The sequence below is a fragment of the Cucumis sativus genome, chromosome 3 (assembly GCF_000004075.3).
Source record: "Cucumis sativus cultivar 9930 chromosome 3, Cucumber_9930_V3, whole genome shotgun sequence".
NCBI lineage: Eukaryota > Viridiplantae > Streptophyta > Magnoliopsida > Cucurbitales > Cucurbitaceae > Cucumis > Cucumis sativus.
Genome location: NC_026657.2, coordinates 18573691 through 18595012, shown reverse-complemented (window position 1 = coordinate 18595012; position 21322 = coordinate 18573691). Strand labels below are relative to the sequence as shown.

The 21322-nt window shown below is 33.3% G+C and overlaps 2 protein-coding genes and 1 long non-coding RNA gene across 4 annotated transcripts; all 3 read left to right on the top strand.

Annotated features, from left to right (window-relative positions):
* The first annotated feature begins 981 nt into the window (after positions 1-981).
* On the top strand, positions 982-13334 carry LOC101213863 (double-stranded RNA-binding protein 4). 2 transcript variants are annotated; one of them, XM_011653103.2, is made up of 6 exons: positions 982-1381; positions 2809-3062; positions 11189-11399; positions 11521-11938; positions 12615-12708; positions 12980-13334. In XM_011653103.2, exons 1-5 carry the CDS (start codon positions 1162-1164, stop codon positions 12664-12666), a joined length of 1155 nt encoding a protein of 384 aa, XP_011651405.1. In that variant the 5' UTR covers positions 982-1161; the 3' UTR covers positions 12667-12708; positions 12980-13334. The 2 variants fall into 2 exon arrangements, with proteins under 2 accessions (XP_011651405.1, XP_004149792.1); XM_004149744.3 differs by having other exon boundaries at positions 984-1381; positions 11518-11938.
* On the top strand, positions 3069-7909 carry LOC116402534. Its single transcript, XR_004214967.1, has 2 exons — positions 3069-7010; positions 7157-7909. It is a non-coding gene; the product is annotated as an uncharacterized LOC116402534 (long non-coding RNA).
* Positions 13335-17399: 4065 nt separating the features above from the next.
* Positions 17400-17970, top strand: LOC101213385 (probable calcium-binding protein CML28). The gene has a single exon (XM_004149742.3). The coding sequence runs from the start codon at positions 17512-17514 to the stop codon at positions 17761-17763; it is 252 nt and encodes an 83-aa protein (XP_004149790.1). The 5' UTR covers positions 17400-17511; the 3' UTR covers positions 17764-17970.
* Positions 17971-21322: the final 3352 nt, after the last annotated feature.

Below are 21322 nucleotides of genomic sequence, written 5' to 3'. Positions count from 1 at the left end.
AATCAAGGGGAATTGTAAAAAATAGTTTATAACCTATAACAAAATTTTCAAATTCTATCCTGGACAATGATCGACACTAATATCCTTCTCTTAATGACATTGATAGATAGTAATGAAAGTTTATCAGTTTCTATCGTTGATAGAATCCAAAATTTTATTATAGCTTGTAAATATTTTAATTTATTTTTCTATTGTTAAAAATGTCCCTTAAATGAATAGTAGTAAATAATTTCTATTTACTTATTAATTAACTAAGTTGTATCTATGCTATTCATCTTAAAGACAAAATTGTACACTTTTGCACATTAAAAAATGTATGTCATATGGGTTTTAAATCCTATAGAAAATAGAAATTGCAATGGATGACTATTTTAGTAATAATAATTAAGGATATAGCAACATTTTTAAAAAAAATTGCAAATATAGCAAAATTATCACTGATAGATTTGTATCGTTGATAGACTTCATATGATATATCGGTGATAGACCAATATTTGCAATATGGTCTATCAGTGATAGACTTATATCATTGTTAGAATTTGACAAATTTTGCTATATTTGTAAATTTTTTAAAATTGTGCTATATACTTAATTAATTTGAATTTATTTGCTAAATTTGCAACTATCCGTATAGAAAACCTGTGAAACGAACAGGGCTAAAGGTATGTTGGTGTATTTTAATTAAAAGTGTATTTATGAATCTTTCTACGTTTTATTTGATTAATATATAAGGAGTAATTTTTTACAAATTCGTAATGACTTATTTTAATTAATTTTACTATTTTTTTACAAAAGAAAAAGATAGATTCCTTAATTTTTTATATTAAAACCTCCATCCTAGAAGGACCATGATAGACCGAAAATCAAACCGGTGGATGAAATCGAAATTGATCAAAACCATGAGAGGAATCCATTTCAGAAAGTTTTAAATTAAAAATTTCCAGAAGTACTTTTTAAATGTTAAATTGTCCTTATAATTTAACCCTTCAACGTCATTAATATCTCGTCGTCAGGATTAAGAAACCCTGATCATCCTTTCACAGTGAAGAGAGCGAAAATCACCCGACATTCGTTCATTCATTCATAGCCACTGACTGATCGTTCCCATTTCACCAATTTGTTCTCCTCCAATTCCATTACCCTCGATAATAATCGACGATTATGGAAGAATCCGGTACAGTTGAAGCAGGTGCACCGCAACAATCTCCATTCCCGTCCGACTCAGTTCCAACTGTTGTTACCCCTCCTATTCCGGTAGAAAACTCCAATACTTTTCAGCCTCAACCAGATATTCATCCTCCATCTGTTTTACCGGACTTAGTTCCGATTCCAAGTGCGGCTCCAGCTCCGATTCCGTCTCCTAATCTCTCTGATCATACTCGTAAGTGTATGACAATGTTGCCCATCGTTCCGTTGAGGATGCATTTTTTGTTCTTGGTGTTTGGTTATAATTGTTTAGTGTTTTCGTTTCAGCAAATATCTGCCATATTAGATGGATTTCCTCTACATTTCGTGTAGTTAAGTTCCCCATCTGTTTTTGTTTTCTGTTAGAGAGAGAAGCAATTGCGAGCCATTTGTGTGTGTTGAAAGAATTATCTTGTTCTCCGTATTTGTCTATGAGGTCCTGAGAATTCAATTATAAGTTGCTATTTCTTACTTCCGTTTCCATCTTCTTTCCACAAATTTCGGATGGTCGGTTGTTTTGGAAGTTAGAATACTGGTAGTTCTGTGGCGATGATCTAGATATTCCTTCCTTGTTCGGTTTTTAAAACAAAAATAATTTGGAGAATTCTCTTGAAGAAAATTTCTACGGGGTTTACTTCTAGCCTATCTTCTTAACCACAATGAGTTGGCTTGGTGGTAAAAAAGGAGTATGAGTATATCTAGAGCTCGTGGGTTCAAACCTACCTAGAAATTAATTTACTACGAGTTGGATGGATTGTTTAGTAGATTAGTTTGCCCACACTCACATATATAAAAAAAACTCTAGCCTATCATCTTGCCCTCGATCCTTAGTGGCATGTTCTTCGCAAGAATAGTGAGACTATTTATTCACCTTCACCTCATAAGGCTGCTTTTCCTACATTCTGCTGTGTGCCTTTTGGAAGATGGAGAAACTAAAGATTAGACGCTTCAGGCATTGGTGGATTTGACTCATAACGAGGATGCTATCTTTGCAGACCAGTTTCTGGACAATTCTTTGGTGGATTTGATGTTATTTCTTTTTTATCTCGTGAGTTTTCTTTCTCTATGATTAAAGATGTAGGATCCTTTTCTTATAGTTTCTTTTGCCAGGTTTGCATGTTGGTTAGGCACTCAAGGCTATGTTTTTGTATGGTCTTTTTGTTCTTCCATTTCCCTCAATGACCATAACAGAAATGAAAGGAAAAAAGAATAAGTTGTTAACTGAAGAGGACGGTTATGCATTGGGTACTTATAATCTGACATTGCAAATTGAGGAACTTGTAATTTTCTACAGTCGTTCGTACACGTGGACTCTTCTAATGTTCCTCCTTTCACTTTTGGGCTTCAATTTGTTTATGAGTATTATTCAATGCATCCATCTTTATGCATCAAACAAATAGAGAGAATTAAAATATTTCAAAAACGATGTTAGAAGAATTTGGTGGGGTGTACATAGATACCTGTTTTCCCAGATGCACATGAGTATTTTTTTTATTCATATTTTATTCTAGTTGTGTAATACAAGACAAAGGTCCCCTCAGTTTTATTGTGCACGAATTTGTTATTTGGTGGATTTTTGTTCTTTATAAGAATGGAAGAGAAATCAATGTTATGGTTTTGCAGAAATCTTCGTGTACAAAAATCATTTGCACGAGTACACTCAAAAGGCAAAGATTGCAGTACCAGTATACCAGACTATTGATGAAGGGTCCCCAAGTCTGCCTAAATACAGGTCAACTGTGATGGTTGATGAGGTACATTATGTGTCTCCTAATACCTTCCGTAATCGAAGGGCGGCTGAGCAAGATGCTGCGAGAGTTGCCTTTGAGTACATATCAAAAAAGACAAAGGATGATGCCTTTCTTCTTCTACGTGAGGTACGAGTTATACAGTGATATTGAAACTTGATTTGTTGCCTTTAATTTTTAGTATGCGTATAACTGTACTTGATTATTTATTTATTTCATTTTTTAAAATTCTAGTACAACATATGTGGTGGAAACTGTAGATTTAAATTTTCTGACCTTAATGGAAGGAATAGATGCCTTCACCACTATATTATGCTCACGTGGTCATAATTTTGCTTGCTTAGTTGATTTTAAACGCAATTCTACGATGAGATTTCCTATATGGATTTGTGGTTTGTTACAAATAAGATTTTCTGCATGGAAAATACTTTTGTTGTAATTTTCTTTCATAATGTGTATAATAACGTATTTGAAGCAAACAGAAGCATTGATAGTTGCATTGCATTTAATCACTTAAGTTGGGTAAGATTTCTCATAGTCGTAGTCATAGTCAAAGACCTCAAAAGTTGGAATTTATGTAATTGATTTTAGTGATAAGGCATTCAGTTTGCCTGAATTAGAAGTTTGGAAATTATGCCCTCGGGAATTTGGTCGTTAGAAACTGAATGCTCTTGTTTGTACTTCATGGTGAATAGGGATAGGATTCAAATGTATAAGAATGAAAGATAGTTTAGTTTTATTTATGTTATAAGAAACATGTGAGCTTTCATTGAGAATTATGATAGAGCATACAAATAAATAGCCTCAACAGGAAGGCAAGAACTACAAGGTTTCAAATCCAAAAGAATAAGGCCCTAACCAAGGTATCATGTAATGTCCTCCCACAACTCCTCGGCGTAGCACTCCCTCTTAAAGTTCTATTATTTCTTTCAAGCTACATATCACAAACAATTGAAAAAGGAAAATAAAAATGAAAAACGTACTAGATAAACATGAGATTCCATCTCAAAACCAACCAACAACAAGAGGAGTAACTCCCTCCATAGCGCCAAGGATCTTAAAAGAATATTTCTTAATCTCTCTCGATGTTGCTCCTTCCTACCCTTTCTCCTTGTCTTACTAGACCCTTTCTCTACCAACACAACCATGAGACCTCTCTGATCACCACATATGACGATGCGTACTCACAGCCCCAGATAATTGAGAGAAAAGTTTATTATGGCAGTAGATTTTATGTATAGAGGCTCACATATTTTTTTAAGAGGAAACAAGTTCCGTTTATTAAATTAATAATATAGAGACAGAAGCTCATAGTACAAGAGGATTACAATGAGTGAAAAGAGAGAGAGATCAATTGACGCACCCCGACATCTCAAGTAGGCAGTTTTTTTGACAGAGGTTGACATGTTAAAATACCTAAAGCTACAAGAAAAATTCTTTTAGAAATTTACTGTGGGTTATTATTGTATTTATTTATTTACTTTCTTATGAAATGAACAACTTTTATTGAGAATAAATGAAAGAATACAAGGACATAAAAAGATAAAAAACCAAACTCACAAAAAGGAAACTCACCTAGAGAAATTGGCTTAAGTTATCTGAAATGGTACTTATAGAATAATTATAAAAGATCCTCAAAATTGGAGCAAATACAGAAACATGAAAAGTACCAAGAGAACAAACATCATTAGACGTCCCTCTCCAATCCTGAAAAAGCTTTGTTATTTTGTTTGCCCGAGAGATCCCATAATATAGTGCACACTGCAAAAAAACCATGAGAACCAGCTTTTCTTCCAAAGGACGAATGGTAGAGGAACTTCTTAACTATATCACTGGTGTCTGTGTCGAGCAAGTGAGAGACCAAATGCTGGGAGAAAAACGAAGAGTCAATGAGATTGCTAAGCTAGCATGAAGAAGGAAAATGGTTGTTATGGTTCGATAAGAAGTGGAGAGACCAGTTCCCTGAGAGGGTTAGAAGTTAGTAATGTAAGAATTCACAATAAAGTTTTGTTTGTCAAATGGCTTTGATGTTTTCCCTTGAGTCCAACTCTCTACAATATATATTAATTATAGATGGGTTTATGTGGAAGAAGTCTTTGTTAATGGGGTCATTTTGTTGTATTATTTGTCGAAAGGCGGTGAAAGACTCGAATCACATTCTTTAGAGTTGTCAATGTGGAATTGCTTCTTTTAGGTGTTTGATTTCAAGCTTGCTCATCGGGTAGATGTTTGGGAGACGATCAGGGAGTTCCTTCTCCATTCACCTTTTAGAGAGAGACCAATTTCTTTGGTTAGTTGAGTTATATGCTATTTTGTGGGATATTGAGGGGGTAACAAGATGCTTAGGGGTATGGAGAAGACCTTGGTGTTGGAATTTATGTCCTAAAACTCGTAGTTCGTAGTTGAAAATCATATTCTATTAAATAGAGTTGTTGTTGAGGAATTATTAGTGAAACTGATAGTACAAGCAATGTGATTCTGAATCGTTCATGTACATGAAAGTGGAGACATCCTATGTAAAAAATTTACATAAAACTAAATTATGAAATGGTCAGTTTTACGTAATAACACCGTTTACTATATAAAACTGACTATTTTGATTATTGATGACTTAGGTAACTTAATTTTAATCTTGAGCTAACTATGAATTACTGTTCACACGGGATTATCCTTAGATTTGCATAGGTGAAGGCAGCACATCAGTGTTGGCCCAATAAGCCTTCCATTTCACGGTAAGTCCAAGTGGATAACTGGAAACATAGGATGCAAGATGGAATTCCTTTTTGACTAACTTTAGAGTTAGTAGATATGTTGTTCTCTTATGCACTGAATCTAGGTCTTGAACAAGGGGCCTCACCCTCTAATTGGTCCAAGAGGGATTCAATTTATTGGTTGGACCTTAAACCGATTGTTTATTAAAGAATCAATGGGACTTGAGGAATAAGATTTAATATTGGGGGTAAAACAATATTTTGACCCAGTCGAGATTACGAACAACCTGTGAAGGACTAACTTACCGATCATAGTTTTATATTAAACGGATACAAATATATCTATAATGAGGGGAGTGCAACTGTGAGACTTTAGTGGAATGATCTGTTAGTTAACGAATGTTGATTAGCTCGGTCTAAAAGAGTTTAGCCAGTTAACCTCGAATCGTGGAGCCCATAATCTATAGGTCCATTAGGTTCTTCTGCTAGCTCATATGAAATTAAGTAATTAACTTAGAACAGTATGATGAATGATTCGAATTGTTCGAACTAGGTAATGAAAAAGAAACTGACAAGTATATGTGATATAGCTGTTGGTTATTAGTTTAGAGATGTAGTTTTTATGTTTAAATATGATTTAAATATATAAAATAATACAGATTCATATTTGGAAGCTCTAAAATTATGGAAATGGTCAAAACTGTAAAAGTCAACCACTTTTGACTTTGAAAAGTCAAATTTTGACCGACAATTCATTCAAATGTGATTTGAATTTCGAGAAAATGAATGTGGATTCATGCTCGAGAGGTCGGAATCAGTTAAAACAAACAAAATGGTAAAAAGTCAAAATGTTGACTTTTTTTGTCAAAGTTTGACTTTGACTAATTTTAGGATAAGACCATTTTGCTCTTAGTGGGAAAATCCAACCAATTTGTTGAAGGTTAGTGGGCTAGGTGTTGCCTTATTGTGAAGACAAAAAGCTCACTAAATGTTGGTGGGTTATGTGTTGTTGTGTTTTGGTGAAGCACAAATATGCATATTACATGGTTTTTTCTTATAATTTGTGTTTTCAAAATGATTTTGGGGTTGGCCCTTTTGGTTACTCTCTCAAGTGGGTTGGATTTATCCACTCACTTATTGTTTGTATAATAATTTTTCTTCACCAAGATATCTCTGAACCCTAAGCCCAATTCCTCAACTTCCATCTCTTTCTCTGTCTTGGTTCCTTCATCCATCGGGTCCCAGAATCCAATTTGGAGTCGGGAGAATAGTAGGTCAACTCTAATGGTGGAGAATAGTAGGTCAACTCTAATGGTGGACTGGTTGATGTTTGAATGGAGAATTGAGCAATTACAGAGCTACGAAGGTGAGATTTAACTTAACCCTAATTTCTGTTTAATTTAGGCAATTTAGATGTTAATTTAGTGCAATTAGATTTAGAGTAAAATTGATCCAGTTTATGATGCGCATGTCTTATGTATCCATCACCTGGTGATATTTGGTTCTTGGTAGGGATGCAATCAGTTCGACTTGGCTTGGTTTGAGTCTCGAACCGAAACCGAACTGCCATATATTACTATGGAAATGGGAAAATCGCACCGAACTGCCTATGAATACTAATCGAACCGATGAGAACCAGTTTCTTTGGTTTGCTTTTTGGTTCTCATTAGTAATGGACTGGTTTTGTCCCTCCAAGTGAGGGCCGACGAGCCCATTTCGTATTATTGGATCAGGCCCAAAGCAAGTCAAGGAAATTTGTGGAACTCGCGTGTAAGCATATTAAAAAATAAAAGATTTGTGTTCACCCAGACTCGAGCATGCACACAAGAGCATTTAATTGAATGGCACTGCTACTAGAGATGCGTCTCTTCATTGGTTAAAATATTGGTTTTTTAATATAATTATAGTTTTGGTCAGCTCGGTTATGGTTTATTTGGTCAACCAAAATTTTGATCAGTTTTTGAACTTTAAAACTTGAACCTTTGAACCAAACTGTTAGTAAATCGAGCTGACATCAGTTTTGGTCGGTTTTTATTGATTTTCAATTTGTCCTTGCACTCTAGTTCTTGGTGAGGTTCCATGTTTCTCTTTGGGCTTGTTCTCACAGACTTATTTCTAAGTATCCTCTAAGTAGCATTTTACATGGAAACTCTTTCTCTAGAGGGGCTTTGTCGACTTGCTTTTATTGTTGCTCTTGTGTTCTTTAATTTTTTTTCTCAATGAAAGCAATTTTTAGATCAAAATATATATATTTTATTAAGTACAGCTCACTTGTAATGTCTTATTGTTGCCTCTTGCGTAAAGGCGATTATGAAACTTGTCACCTTAAGGTGTGCCCTTTGTTAATTGATTCTTGTTATTAATTGTCATTAATCTGGCAGGACTGATTACTTTGTTATCAAGTTGTTAAGGTTAGTTATATGCTTCAAATTTATCTTCCATCGCTCCAAATTTGACCCAAAAGCTCATCCAGCATATTTGTTAGGTATCCTCCTGGAATAAAGGGATATAAGCTCTATGATATGACTAAGAATTCTTTCTTTGTATCCAAAAATGTCCTATTCTTTGAAGACTTATTTCCCTTCCACAACCTTGGAGACACTACACCAGTCATGATTTCCTGGATGAGTTTGTGCTTCCATGTCCGCTGTTTGTTATTCCTGAAGCTATCTCAAGCACCACACCTCAACATAATAATGTCTCAGAATAATGCAACTACTTCTACTGATGGTGTTGATACAAACTGTTACGAGGAGCAGAACACAGAACTGAATGACAATGAAATACTGAATGATGCTGCAATAGAACATACTGACAATGTTGTTATAACTGAAGTTGCAAATGAAGCCGACCGTAGTAGAAGCTGTGAGCCTACTGCAAATGATAGCAGCCGTGAACCTGCACCTGTCACACTCCATAGATCATCTCGGCAGTTATGTCTACCTTCATATCTTAGGGATTTCCATCGCAACATGATTGGGAAGAAACATGTCACTTCAACAGCCCCCTATTTCTTTGGCAAATATCTTTCTTATGAATCTTATTCACCTAGACATAAACACTATTTGCTTAATGTGACTGTTTATGAACCTACCTTCTGTCACCCAGCTGTAAAGTTTCAGAATTGGAGAGATGATATGGTGAAGAAATAAATGCAATGGAACGTAACAAGACTTGGATAGTGACTTCATCGCCCAAAAGTCAACACATACTAGGAAGCAAATGGGTGTATAAAGTCAAATATCTTCCCGGTGGAACTGTTGATCGGTACAAGGTGCGCCTTATTGCTTAAGGCTATTATCAACAAGAAGGCATGGACTTTTTTGACACATTTCCTTCCGTGGCCTTTGTCACAGTAAAGGTATTTCTATCCTTAGTGACCTCCTTTAATTGGCAATTTATTCAAATGGATATTACCAATGCCTTTTTAAATGGAGACTTATTTGAAGAGATTTATATGTTCTTACCCATGAGATACAAGACAACTATAATACCAAATAAGGGGGGAAGCTCGTTTGTCGATTGAATAAGTCAATATATGGCCTCAAACAAGCCTTTAAACAATGGTTTGTGAAGTTTTCTTCTGTATTGTCTACACATGGCTTCATCCAGTCAAAGTCCGACTAGGCTATATTCGTGGAAGTGGTGAAACCTTTGTTGCATTGTTAGTATAGATGGATAACATATTACCAATTGGACCTTCCCCGGATGAGATCAATGTTATCAAAAAAGATCTTCAAAAGCCATTTTAAAGTTAAGGACTTGGGACAAACCAAATATTTCCTAGGATTAGAGTTATCTCGATCCAAACAAGGTTTGTTTCTATCACAATGAAAATATTCCCTTCAAATCCTTGAAGACACTGAATACCTTGCTGCGAAGCTTGCTTCATTACCTATGGATCCAAACATCAAGCTCTCAAAAGCCAACTAATACTCATCTGAATGCTGCTCATCACTTGTTGAAATATTTAAAACGCCAGGGCAAGGCATTTTGATTAAGCCAACTCACTAGTTTCATCTCAAGGCTTATGTTGACACTGATTGGGGGGCATGCCTTGACACTCGACAATCCATTTCAGGCTATTGTATTTTCTTAGGGAACTCATTAGTCTCATGGAAATCGAAGAAGCAAGTCACTGTTTCGAGATCATTTGCAGAGGCAGAATATATAGAGCCTTGGCATCTGTAATAAGTGAACTTATATGGATTTCTCAACTTCTAATTGATCTACACGTTCAACATATGTTACCAACAACTGTGTTTTGTGACAACCAAGCTGCCGTTGCTATTGCATCCCATCCAATCCTACCTTCCATGATCAGACGAAGCACATAAAAATCGATTGCCACTTTGTAAGAGACAAGATCATTGATGGCTTCTTGAAAGTATTGTCAATTCGATTACCCTTACAACTAGCTGACATGTTTACCGAGTCATTATCGGCTGTTTTGTCAAAACTTTTTGTCAAGTTGGGTGTCCTTGATGTCCATTTCCAACTGAGGAGTATTAAAATGATGCCTTGTAAATAATTGATTCTTGTTATTAATTGTCGTTAATCTTGTAGGATTGGTTTCTTTGTTATCAAGTGATTTTTTTTTTGAAAAGGATACGAGTCTCAATATTATTAGTATAAATAAAGAGACAAAGCTCAATGTACATGAGGGTTATACAAAGAGCAATAGGGGAAGGAGGATTAGCAGGCACATCCGAGCATCTCAAGTAGGTTGACACCCCCTTAGCGCCCTTAACACATCCAAAAAGCGACAATACAAGATCAAACAAAAAACCACAAATACAAAGCCAAAAAAAAATGATAAAAAGAATCTGTCCAAAGCAAAATCATAAATAAAAGGCAGCATGCTGAGAACAAAGAAGAATAAGCCTTGATTGATTGAACAAAAAGCTGTTTGAAGCATGGGGCTGATCAGGAAGTCCTGATGATCAAGGACTTCAAAGTGGGGAGGCTGTGAAGGCTGGCCAATATAACACAATATCCTACGTCAAAGTTCTTTTTCATTACTTTTTCTAAAAATTCTCAATCTACTCTGTCAAAGGCCATTTCAAGGTCTAATTTAGTGATCCATCCTTTCTTTTTTCGGATTCTATAGTCCTCCACAGCTTCGTTTGCTATTAAAATAGGGTCCAAGATTTGACGCCCTTCCAGAAGGCCACATTATGATGGAGCAATAATACTTGGCATTACTTTCTTTAATCTTTCTGCAAGAACCTTTGCAAACAACTTTTAAATTAATGTTGAAACTGATCCAGCAGAGAACGTGAAACTGACCTTCCTTCTCTTGACCATGAATGAGAAGTAACTCCATTAAGAAATAACCCCAATATTCAATGTTTATTACCCTTGCACTTTGAAAACGTTGTTAAGTACTTGCACTTTACCAATAATGAGGTCAAATATTGACATGTTGAAAAAAAACGCATGTATTTGGATGTTGAAGTACTTTTTAATTTTATTGGTTTCATATCTCTATACAAACTAACTTCATATCTCATATACAAACTATGTCCCCTGTTCTTTCTTCAGGATTTGATGTTATGCAAGTCCATTTTGTCTGAATATACTGACAAAATGGGTTTGGAAAGACCTATATACACAACTAAACACAATCAAGGCTCGGTTGCATTCTTCCAATCCACCTTGGTTTTTGATGGTGTGGTTTATACTAGTGATCTTGGTAGGACTAAGAAAGAGGCAGAGCAATTGGCAGCACGTGCAGCTATTCTTTCACTTCATGGTATTTGATTGTTGTAAACTAGTACTAAATTATTTCAAAATATTTGGTGCCTTGAATAAGATTATTATTTTTTTTAAAAAAAATAACAATGAGGATAACAATTATTATTATTTTGTAGAAGATGCAACGAATCCTAAATCACAAAAAGCTCTTGGGGACATCATTGCATCTAAAGTCAGATTCCATGCAATGTTGCAAAAGGTTAAAGATTCAAATTTTTCTCAATTTCAACCGAAATCCATGCCTGAAAATACAGTGGAACGTGTTGCAATGACAGTTAATGAAGGTAAAGAACTTAAAGATGCTGTTTTAGACGGTGGAATGGTATGTGGTGCAATTTCAGAGGCTTGTCCAACTTCTCAATTTCAACCTGAATTTAGTGCAACAAAACCGGATGGATCATCCCCTCTAATGAGACTGCCAATAGAATTTGTGCGTTCAACTTTAGAGGAGCCTGTTGGCTATCACGCAACAATTGGGTCTAAAAGGAAATCTAAGAACAAGAGAAAGGCACGTAAGAAACTGTGTATGGAGAACCGGTAATTTTCTTTTCATGAAACTTCATCCAACGTCGTTGTAGTTATAAATGTCAATAATTTACAGTTTATAACTCCACTGCACATTTATTTTATGGTTTTTAGGGTATTATATAGTTGTTTACAGTAAACACCAGTCTTGTTACAACTAGAGCTATTCAATTTGCATGTTCATGGAGTTAAGAAAATCAATCTAAATTTCTGTGGTAAGACTACTACGCTGCAATTTATTTCAATGAAAAAGTGAAGTGATTGATATCCTTTCAAGGTAAGGTGTGGATTCAAATCATGATGGTAGTCATCTAAGATACTAAAATATCTTACAACTTTCTTAATACTCAATGTAGTACCGAGTAAGATTTGATAGTTGTGCCTATGATTAATATAGATTTATTTAACTTATTCTGGTGCCCACAGTTGTTAAAAATGCACAAAAACTGGGGGGCCTTTGTTTTGTCTACAATATGATGGTATCATATGGATTGTAAATGAATTCAAATGAGTGATTAGTTGGAGGGAAGTTACTCTTGTTTTATTGGGCTATATGATAGGAGAGATGGCATGTCCCCTCAAGAGTTCTGCTATTTCTATGTTCTACTTGAATTATATTAATTTAGGCTCCATATGTGTAAGTTATTTCGATCGTATAACTAAATCTCCTTTTGTTAAAAATGACCAGGGTGGCTACCGAAACAAGTCAAACTGCTGCTCCTTGCTCCGTAGCTCGATGACTGTGAAGTGACCTGTACTATAAGTACTCATCTGCCTCAAAGGTAACATTTTAGAGTAGTTTTTGGGCATAAATACCATGAATACAAGATCACATTTTAGTAGTAGATCCAGGTTAATAAGTTGGTCTCGTCATTCATATAATTCTCTGAGACTGACTGTGCGAGTATCCAACCGTCAGTTCATATGTTAATACTAAAGGTAGCTTTGTAGGTTGTCCTTGGATAATCATACTATTAACATTAAGCTTTCTCCTCGCTGTTTCTTTTTTAATATGATGCTTCAAATTCATTGCTTTAATATTTGTCAATGCAGGGGTTGGAAATGATATCACATTGGGCTTTTTGGTCTTTTTGGTGGGAGAAGTGATTTTGGCATTAGAAGAGTTTGCAATTGCTTTGGGAAAGTCAAATGATAGGTCCACTAGAAGAAAGGTTGTTGTAATTGCTTTCACAAAAACTAAGCATGTTTCTGGTGCAGCTCTAGGTCTAGAAGTCTGTTTTTATTAGATTTGGGAAGCTTTAGAAGCGAAGCCAAGAAATGTTGGTTTGGGAAGGATTTTGTTGTATTCTAGTAATGGTTGGATTTTAGGTTATCTTAAACTTTGTTGACGGTTTGGTCTATTTCGTTTTTGAAAATTTTATAAACATTCCTTCTCCATTTAATTTTCTTTATTTTTTTTATCTACTTTTTTATACTAATATTTTTAAGAACCAAGCCAAATTTTAAAAATGAAAGAAAAAAGTTAAATAGTTTCAATTTAAAAAAATAAAAAATTGGTTGAGAATTTAGACCATGTTTACCCCCATTTGTAATAAAAGTTAATGTAATCTTAATGATATTTGATTGATAGATCAATTTTATAAACAATCCTAAACATAAACAAAATATTATTGCACAATTATCAACTAATAACAAAAACTCTCAAATGATTAACAATTCTTCCTTAATACTGAAGAAAGAAATGAATTCTGAACTAATACCCAATTAATATGGAAAGTTATAGTAAATAAGGTATGAGGGGAATGCGTTGGTTGTCCGTGTGCTGTCCTGGTGGTGTAGTTCATTGGGAATTCTTTTGCACTTCCTCCTCCTCCATTCTCTGCCTCAATTCAAAATTAAAATTGAATTACACTTTGATCTAACTAAGTTGGATGCTTTTATCATTCTTCAAATATTCCAGAATTCCACATTTTTGTTATTTTAAATTGGCCAACTTCAATTGGTTTTAAATTGATTCATTTTTTAAACAAATTTACTACCCATCTTTTTCTTACCTCTAATACAAATAATTTGTAATTTAACTACTTTTTAATAGGTTCTACTATATACCATTATATTTTTTACTATACATTTTTTAAATATAGTATATAAACTATAATATATCAAACTTTCATATTTCATCGAACGACAATGATAGACTTTTATGATCTATCAACGCAACGATAGAAGTTTATCAATATCTATTAATTAATTTTTCTTTATTTTATAGCTATCTTCAAAATTGAGATTTTAATTTTACTAACTAAACAAGCAAACGAATAATGTAATTTGTTATTTATTTTATGTTTGGATAGGATAATTTACATAAATGTAACAAAATTCTAAAATATTTAGGGTCTGTGTAACAAAAAAATAAAAGCTCATAAAGTCACCATTGTATTTTCATAAATTTCTATTTGACATTGAATATTCTGGGACAATTTGTCACTCCTTTTTCTTTTTATCATGTTTCGACATTAAGCTATTTCACAACTGTTTTAATATTCTTCTTCATCTTCGAAAATATCAAGATCATTTAAATGATAAACACAATCATTAGATTTGAAAATTTCCACGATCATTTACATTGGACAATGTGATCACTTACCATAACCATCATGATCGCTTACCTTAATCAATACGATCGTTTACCATGATCAACATGATTGTAACCATGGTTAACACGATCGTTTAAAGTATATTATTTCATTGCACGATCATCTATCCTTGTAATATTATCTCTTAAACGATTGTGTAGTTGGTAAGCGATCATGTATACAGATCCAACGATCATTTAGATTATATTATACGATCATTTATCCATATCAAAACGATCTTGGTACCCAAGATCATTTAAATTTGATAGAAGATTCTTTATATTTGGTACAAGATCATTTAGATGTTGGGTACAAAATCATGTGCCAAGATCGTTTACCAATATCTGAAGAAAACTGGTCATACTTGAGTTAGATTCAACCAATTTATCAAAGAAGCTTGGAATCAAAGTATGTACAATTTAATTGTATCACATTTTAAAATCTTTACTATGTGTTTTTTTGCCCTCTAAGATTTTTGATAACTTATATTAACTCCAAGATTTATATGAGCCTTATGCTTTTGGAATAGAATAGTTAGTAGGCATGAACCTAAAATCATTTATAAAAAAATTGCCAATTATTGGTGAAGAAGCTTTGCATGTCACACCTTTGGGTTTGTATTCAGTGAACAATGGTTAGAAATGTATTTTCGTAGCATCCACAACTCACTCTTCTTATAACGGGATGTCGTAACATATCATTTCCACCCTTCTTGCAAACATCTAATTCAAGAGTTCTCAAATGTGATATTATAGTTCTAAACTGAAAGTTGTTCTTCGTTGCTTTATGTAAAATCATTTTGAAATAATTTTTTCCCTTCAAATCACCATGATAAAAAATGTCTCATATAACTTCATCATTTGGAACTAAAGTAGGACCTGCGTTTTTAACGACATCTCAACATTGTTTTGTACACCTACTAACACTAGAAGAAGACACTTTCAAAGAATTAACACCTACCCGAGCAATTAATGGATGTCTACTAGTTGCATATTTAGCAAAAGTTAGATACCAAGCAACATCCTTGTCTTTTTTTATGGACAAGCCTATTTGAACATTGCTTTTACCAAAATCTAGTAAAACAGATAACTCTACCAATCCATCCAATTGAATTTCTTCATATATTAAACCAACTATTGAATTAAAGTCGATTTGGACATCTACCAAAATTCCAGCAAGTGAGTAATTCTCATAGACATTGTATTCATTCCATTGACCTCTATAAAAAAGAACTATAGGAATAGACATTGTATCCCGTAAAATGAAAATAAGATTACGTAAGAAAGTAAATTAAGTATTCAATAGTGATAGAAGGAAATAGATAGATATAGGTATACATCTATCACTTAATAAAAGAATAAAAAGTAAAGAATGATAATCATAAACACAATGCAAGGATGGACAACCGTGTTAACCATGACAAACGATCGTGTTGACAATGACAAACGATCATATTGACAATAGTAAACAATCATATTGACAATGGTAAACAATCATATTAACAATGGTAAACGATCGTTTGACCATGATAAACAATCGATCATGTTGACATAGGTAAACAATCGTGCTAATATTGGTAAATGATGGTGTAGTTCAATGTAAATGATCGTGAAAAACTTCAAATCTAACGATTTTCATAATGAAATACATAATTCTTATAGAAGTATTTAAATCTTCTAAACAATTGAAACGAAAATGAAATTTAGAAATCTTACTAGAAATGAAAGCAAAAATGATCTTCATAATCAAATATAGGATTCTTAACAAAATTTTCTAATATTGTAAACAATTCAAACAAAAACGAAATTTAGAATTGTTGTCGAAAACAAACTCATTGTAATGATCATGATAGTGAAATATAAACGATGATAAGTTTGTCCATTTTGCCATTTTTTATAATTTCCGTTAAAGAAACAAGGCAAACTAGGAACAACATAATCCATCTCAATTAATAGTTACTAATAAATCCAAAAGAAACTAGGGTAGGAACCAATGTATACTTTACTTTAACGTATACCAAAAATGAATATCAAATACGTATATGTATTGATACATCCAAATATAAAGCCTACATTGAAATGAATTATTTGATTTTTTTTTTTTAAATTCCAAATATGTGTATTATCTGGAGAAACACAAATCAATTTTTTTATATACTTAGTGATGAATTTTAATCCTAAACTATAGCACATTTAATTTCATAAAATTATTATAGTTCACTATAATATAATTTATATAAATTAAAAGATTAAAAGAAATATGCACTAAAATCATAGTTTTTAGTCCTTTATGCCTTCAACTTCAAGCTTAATCATCAAATTCATTTATAAACTCAACTTTTCTGTTGTTTTTTCAATTTTGGTGACGGTTTTTATTAGAATTATCAAGTATTTGTGAATTGAAGTATAAGTAATACTATATATATATATTGAAAAAAAAGGAAAGTAGGTAAAAACAGTCAAATAAAAATTTATGATAATAGAACTTATGTTACTTATATTTTCAAAATTACAAAATTAACAAAATTAAAAATAGGTTATTGTTAGATTGTTGTCGTATTTGTCGAATTTATAATATGCAAAAAATATCCGTTTTTGTGTCTATTGTTTGTAAAATTAGGAGTAAAATTTGATCAAACTCAATTAAATAAAACATCAGACCCAACAAATTTTCTAAAAATAACAAGTAATTAAAAGAAAAAAAAAAAAAACTCTCCTAGGGTTGAATGAAGAACACATCGCCATTAGCAATACGCAAAATCACAAATATGGTTTGCCCTAACTTCAGCAAAAATCAGTTCTATTTACAAGGAGACAACACCAGCTGTTTCCATTACCAATAATTTAGGGCAAAACAACGATTATTAAAGGAGAAAGATACAGGAAAAAATGAAGAAGAGAAGAAAGAAAGAGCAAAAAAAAAAAAAAAAAAAGTGTGATTGCCCTAAGTTCAAGATCAATTATCCATTTCAGAATTAGCTGCACAAAAATGGCAGACAGTGGCGTAAACTCAGCCGATTTGGAGAGAATTTTCAAACGATTCGATGCCAATGGCGATGGCAAGATCTCGGCAACAGAGCTGGGAGATGCTTTGAACGAGTTCGGAGTTAGTTCCGAGGATGCCAAGAGGATGATGGACGCCATTGACAAAGATGGTGATGGCTACATTTCCTTCCAAGAATTCTTTGATTTCGCTAAGGATAATCGCGCTTTGATGAAGGATTTCGCCAAGGCGTTTTAGATTTTTTTATTTTAATGGAAGGATCTGATTATATGAATATGGTTACCGTGAAGGAGACGCTTCTTCTTCCTTTTGTTTTTTCTTTCTTTTGTACCACACACACACATATATAAACATAACATATACTGTGCTTCTCTTCATGAACGTTATAAATGTTATATTTTTCGATTAAGTTTCATTTTCATTTCTAAACTTTATAGTTGGTGTTATAGTCTCAAATTATTTGTTTTGATGCTCAAACTTTGATTGTTAATGCTATTGTGTGCCTTGCTATCTTAACAGATTTGTAGATTCAATAGGAGCCACAAATATTTTGAATTGTAAAAGATTGCACTTTAGACACTTACTATTGAGGAGTAATTTTTACTTTTGGCTTTTCTTAAAAAAAAATATATATATATATATAATCTACTTCCGTTTATTATTATTTTTCATAGATGGTGTCTAATAATGTGTATTTTTAAGTACATTAGATAGAGATGTTAAGATTTGAACATCTTTTGCTTCACTTTCGAGGTCCATTCATGGACTAAAGTTTGGAATTTCATCTCCCCACAATAAACGAAAACGTTTCATGAGACGTGATTAGTGTGTTGCGTCTCCACGACGCAGACTCCACCAACCTACGCAGACTCCACCAACCTAAAAATGCAATATTTTCTTTTATAGACACAGCAACCCTAGTTTAGAATTTGAGCCATTATTTATGATGTTCAAAATTCTAAGTAGTCCCAATTTGGTGTGAGATTTGTTTAGGAATTTATATTTAGAAAATATAAGAAACTAATAGAAATAGGTTTGACATACTTAATTATTTCTAAAAACGACCAAACCCTAAAATTGTCTCTACCAAACAAATATATTTTACTTTATGTTCTAAAAGTATACATGTTCCTTTCAAGATTGGTAATGTGCCTCTTGCCAGTGTGACGATGATCCATTAGAAAATTTCTAAAGCTTTCACATTAATTGGTTTGTGTTTTTTATTTATTTTTTTAAAAAATAAATAATAAGAAACAAGGAAAAGACATACTTATAATTTCTAAAAATATAATCTAACCCCTATAAAATCGTCTCCATTGATGGAAATTAAGACACGAGCAATGAAAATCAAGATCAGTTTTACCTTAGTTGTATCTCGAAATTACACCATGCATTCCCCTAGTTAAGTGAAATTAGGGTTAAAGAAAATTCAAATCTTTGAAGCTTACCGATCCTCTTAATTAATCTTCTCACAAACACAAACCCATGACCACCATTAGTGTTAACCCGCTATTCTCCAGACCTAGAACCGGGTTGTAGGATCCGATAAGTGAAGAAATTGAGAGAGATGGAAATTGGATTAGGGTTGGGAGAAATTTAGTTGAATTTTCCACTTTTTTTTTAATGTCAAAAATTAAAAGTATTCAAAAAGTTTTCCAAAGTTGAACAACGAGCCTTTAAATAAACAAAAGACATGCAACTATTCAATGTGTAAATTCACCTAAATCCAATACTCTCACATTTAGTACAAGAAATTATGACTCTCTCGATGCAGCTTTACATCTTCGAGAGAAACGTCGTCGAGAGAATAGGACATCTCCAGACACCGAAGTTGAAGCGTCGGGTGATATAAGATCTCCTGACTGTGGGTTGTGTGGGCGTCGAGTGATAGGAACAACTATAGATGCACTAGTAATGCATTGGGAGTTCTTGGGAGAAATGCCAATACCGACGATAATGCGTCGACATTTATGGAAAACTCCTGACGGGTATAGGGAAGTGTTAGTAGGTATCCTTCTAAATCCCATATGTGTACTTTCACATATCTCTGTGAATAAGGGATCCAAAAGTTACCGCCAGGGATTTGAGAGACACTGTGAAAAGGGGATCTGACCACTACGTCACCGCGTTGCTCCGCCACCAGGGATTTTAGAGACATTGGGTCTTATAAACCCTAATCTTCTTTTGCTCTTCTTCCTTTCAATCTTCTTTTATAAATCCTAATCTTCTTTTCGAAATTCTCTTCTACCGCCAAGGATTTGAGAGATGTCCTCCACACTTGGTTTGCTGAACAAGAACGCCTTGTCACCAGGAACGAGAACAAGAGTGCCTCTGTCTCACCGCCTTGCCACCTGAAGAAGAAACACATTTTTTTTACTAACCATCATTTGATAGATATGGGAAAAGAAGCATGTGTTACAAGTAAAGCTCTTATTTTTCCTTCTCGTGTGGCTTTACTTGCTTTTCTCTTGGTTTTTTAAAATGTAAGTTATAAACGTCGTCTATACAAGGTCAACTTTTTTTTCTTTTACATCGATAAAGTTTATAACACTGAACACTAGAATTTAGCTAACTATTAGTTTGCTAGTCCAATCCAGTACCTTCCAGATCAAACCAATTTGCTCTCAAATCAGGTGGATTTCAATGGTTACTTTATATTAAAATATGCTTACACTTTTGGTTACTTTATATTAAAATATGCTTACACTTTTTCTTAATAAGCAAAATAAATTTGAACTATTATTTTACCTTTGCATAACCTTAATTATATTAGAGATTTTTTTTTTATCCTTTTCATTAGCTTTCATTTTAATTACTTTTTTAGCAATTTGTGTCATACCCCATCCTGAGCACCTGCTTGCTTGGTCCGAGATGTTGTTTGATGTCAGTTGATGAAGTTGTTCTCCTTCGAAACAACTCCAATTGATTCTTACTTGAAAACATAAAATATTTAACAGCGAAAGTCTTAAAAACTTTGAAACATTTTTTTAAAAGAACGCAGTGTAGCCCATTTGAAATGCCTTTCATAAATGTATAAAACATGAAAATATAAACTTTTCATAAAACACAGTAATACTTTTAAAATCGTATTCTTTCCATGACTGAAATTTTGATTAGCCTGGCAACAGTAGGTTCAGCAGGCGAAGAGTCAAAGTCTATACTTGGAAAGTGGAAAAACATTTTGAAAGAGTAAATCAAAAGACTTAGTGAGCAACGGTTTTAGAAAACAGGTTTTCATAAACAATTTAATTTAAAACCGAAGCTCTAAATACACTTATCAATAAATAGTCATTTCATAACATGATACTTGAAACATTTGCATAGCTTTTTGAAGACAATGTTCCATAGCCACAGACGTTATTTACCCATTCGTCCAAAGACTGAATAGTCGTTGGGAAGTTATACACCTCCTTTAAGGCATGAATATATATACCCTTCCTGATGACTTATAAACCATAAAATGTCTTAAGTTTCTGACCTCAAAATATCATAATAAACTTCAAAAGATAAGTTTTGTAGCTCACTTTGAATGCACCTTGCTCAGTTTTCTTTGCATGATGACCTTCTCGCCTAATCTTGATCCAAACACAAACCTTTTCACATTCAACTTGAACAACATCAGTTCTCAACAAACTAAACATAATTTTTTAGCTTTTAAGACTAATTTGAGTAAGATTTCACTATTCTGTTGTGAGAAACTCTTTCTTGAAGTTGTTTATTTATAGAAATTCTTGTATAAAAATATGTTGACACTTCAACCTTGATTAGACTTACAACTTAAGCTCCTAATTACACC

What these genes read in the sequence shown, in the direction of transcription:
- LOC101213863 (XM_004149744.3), top strand. Translation starts at nt 1,162, where the DNA reads ATGGAAGAATCCGGTACAGTTGAAGCAGGTGCACCGCAACAATCTCCA. An exon ending in CCTTTCTTCTTCTACGTGAG is followed by an intron (nt 3,063 to 11,188) that starts GTACGAGTTATA and finishes TTCTTTCTTCAG; the next exon opens with GATTTGATGTTATGCAAGTC. An exon ending in AAACTGTGTATGGAGAACCG is followed by an intron (nt 11,939 to 12,614) that starts GTAATTTTCTTT and finishes AAAAATGACCAG; the next exon opens with GGTGGCTACCGAAACAAGTC.
- LOC101213385 (XM_004149742.3), top strand. Translation starts at nt 17,512, where the DNA reads ATGGCAGACAGTGGCGTAAACTCAGCCGATTTGGAGAGAATTTTCAAA.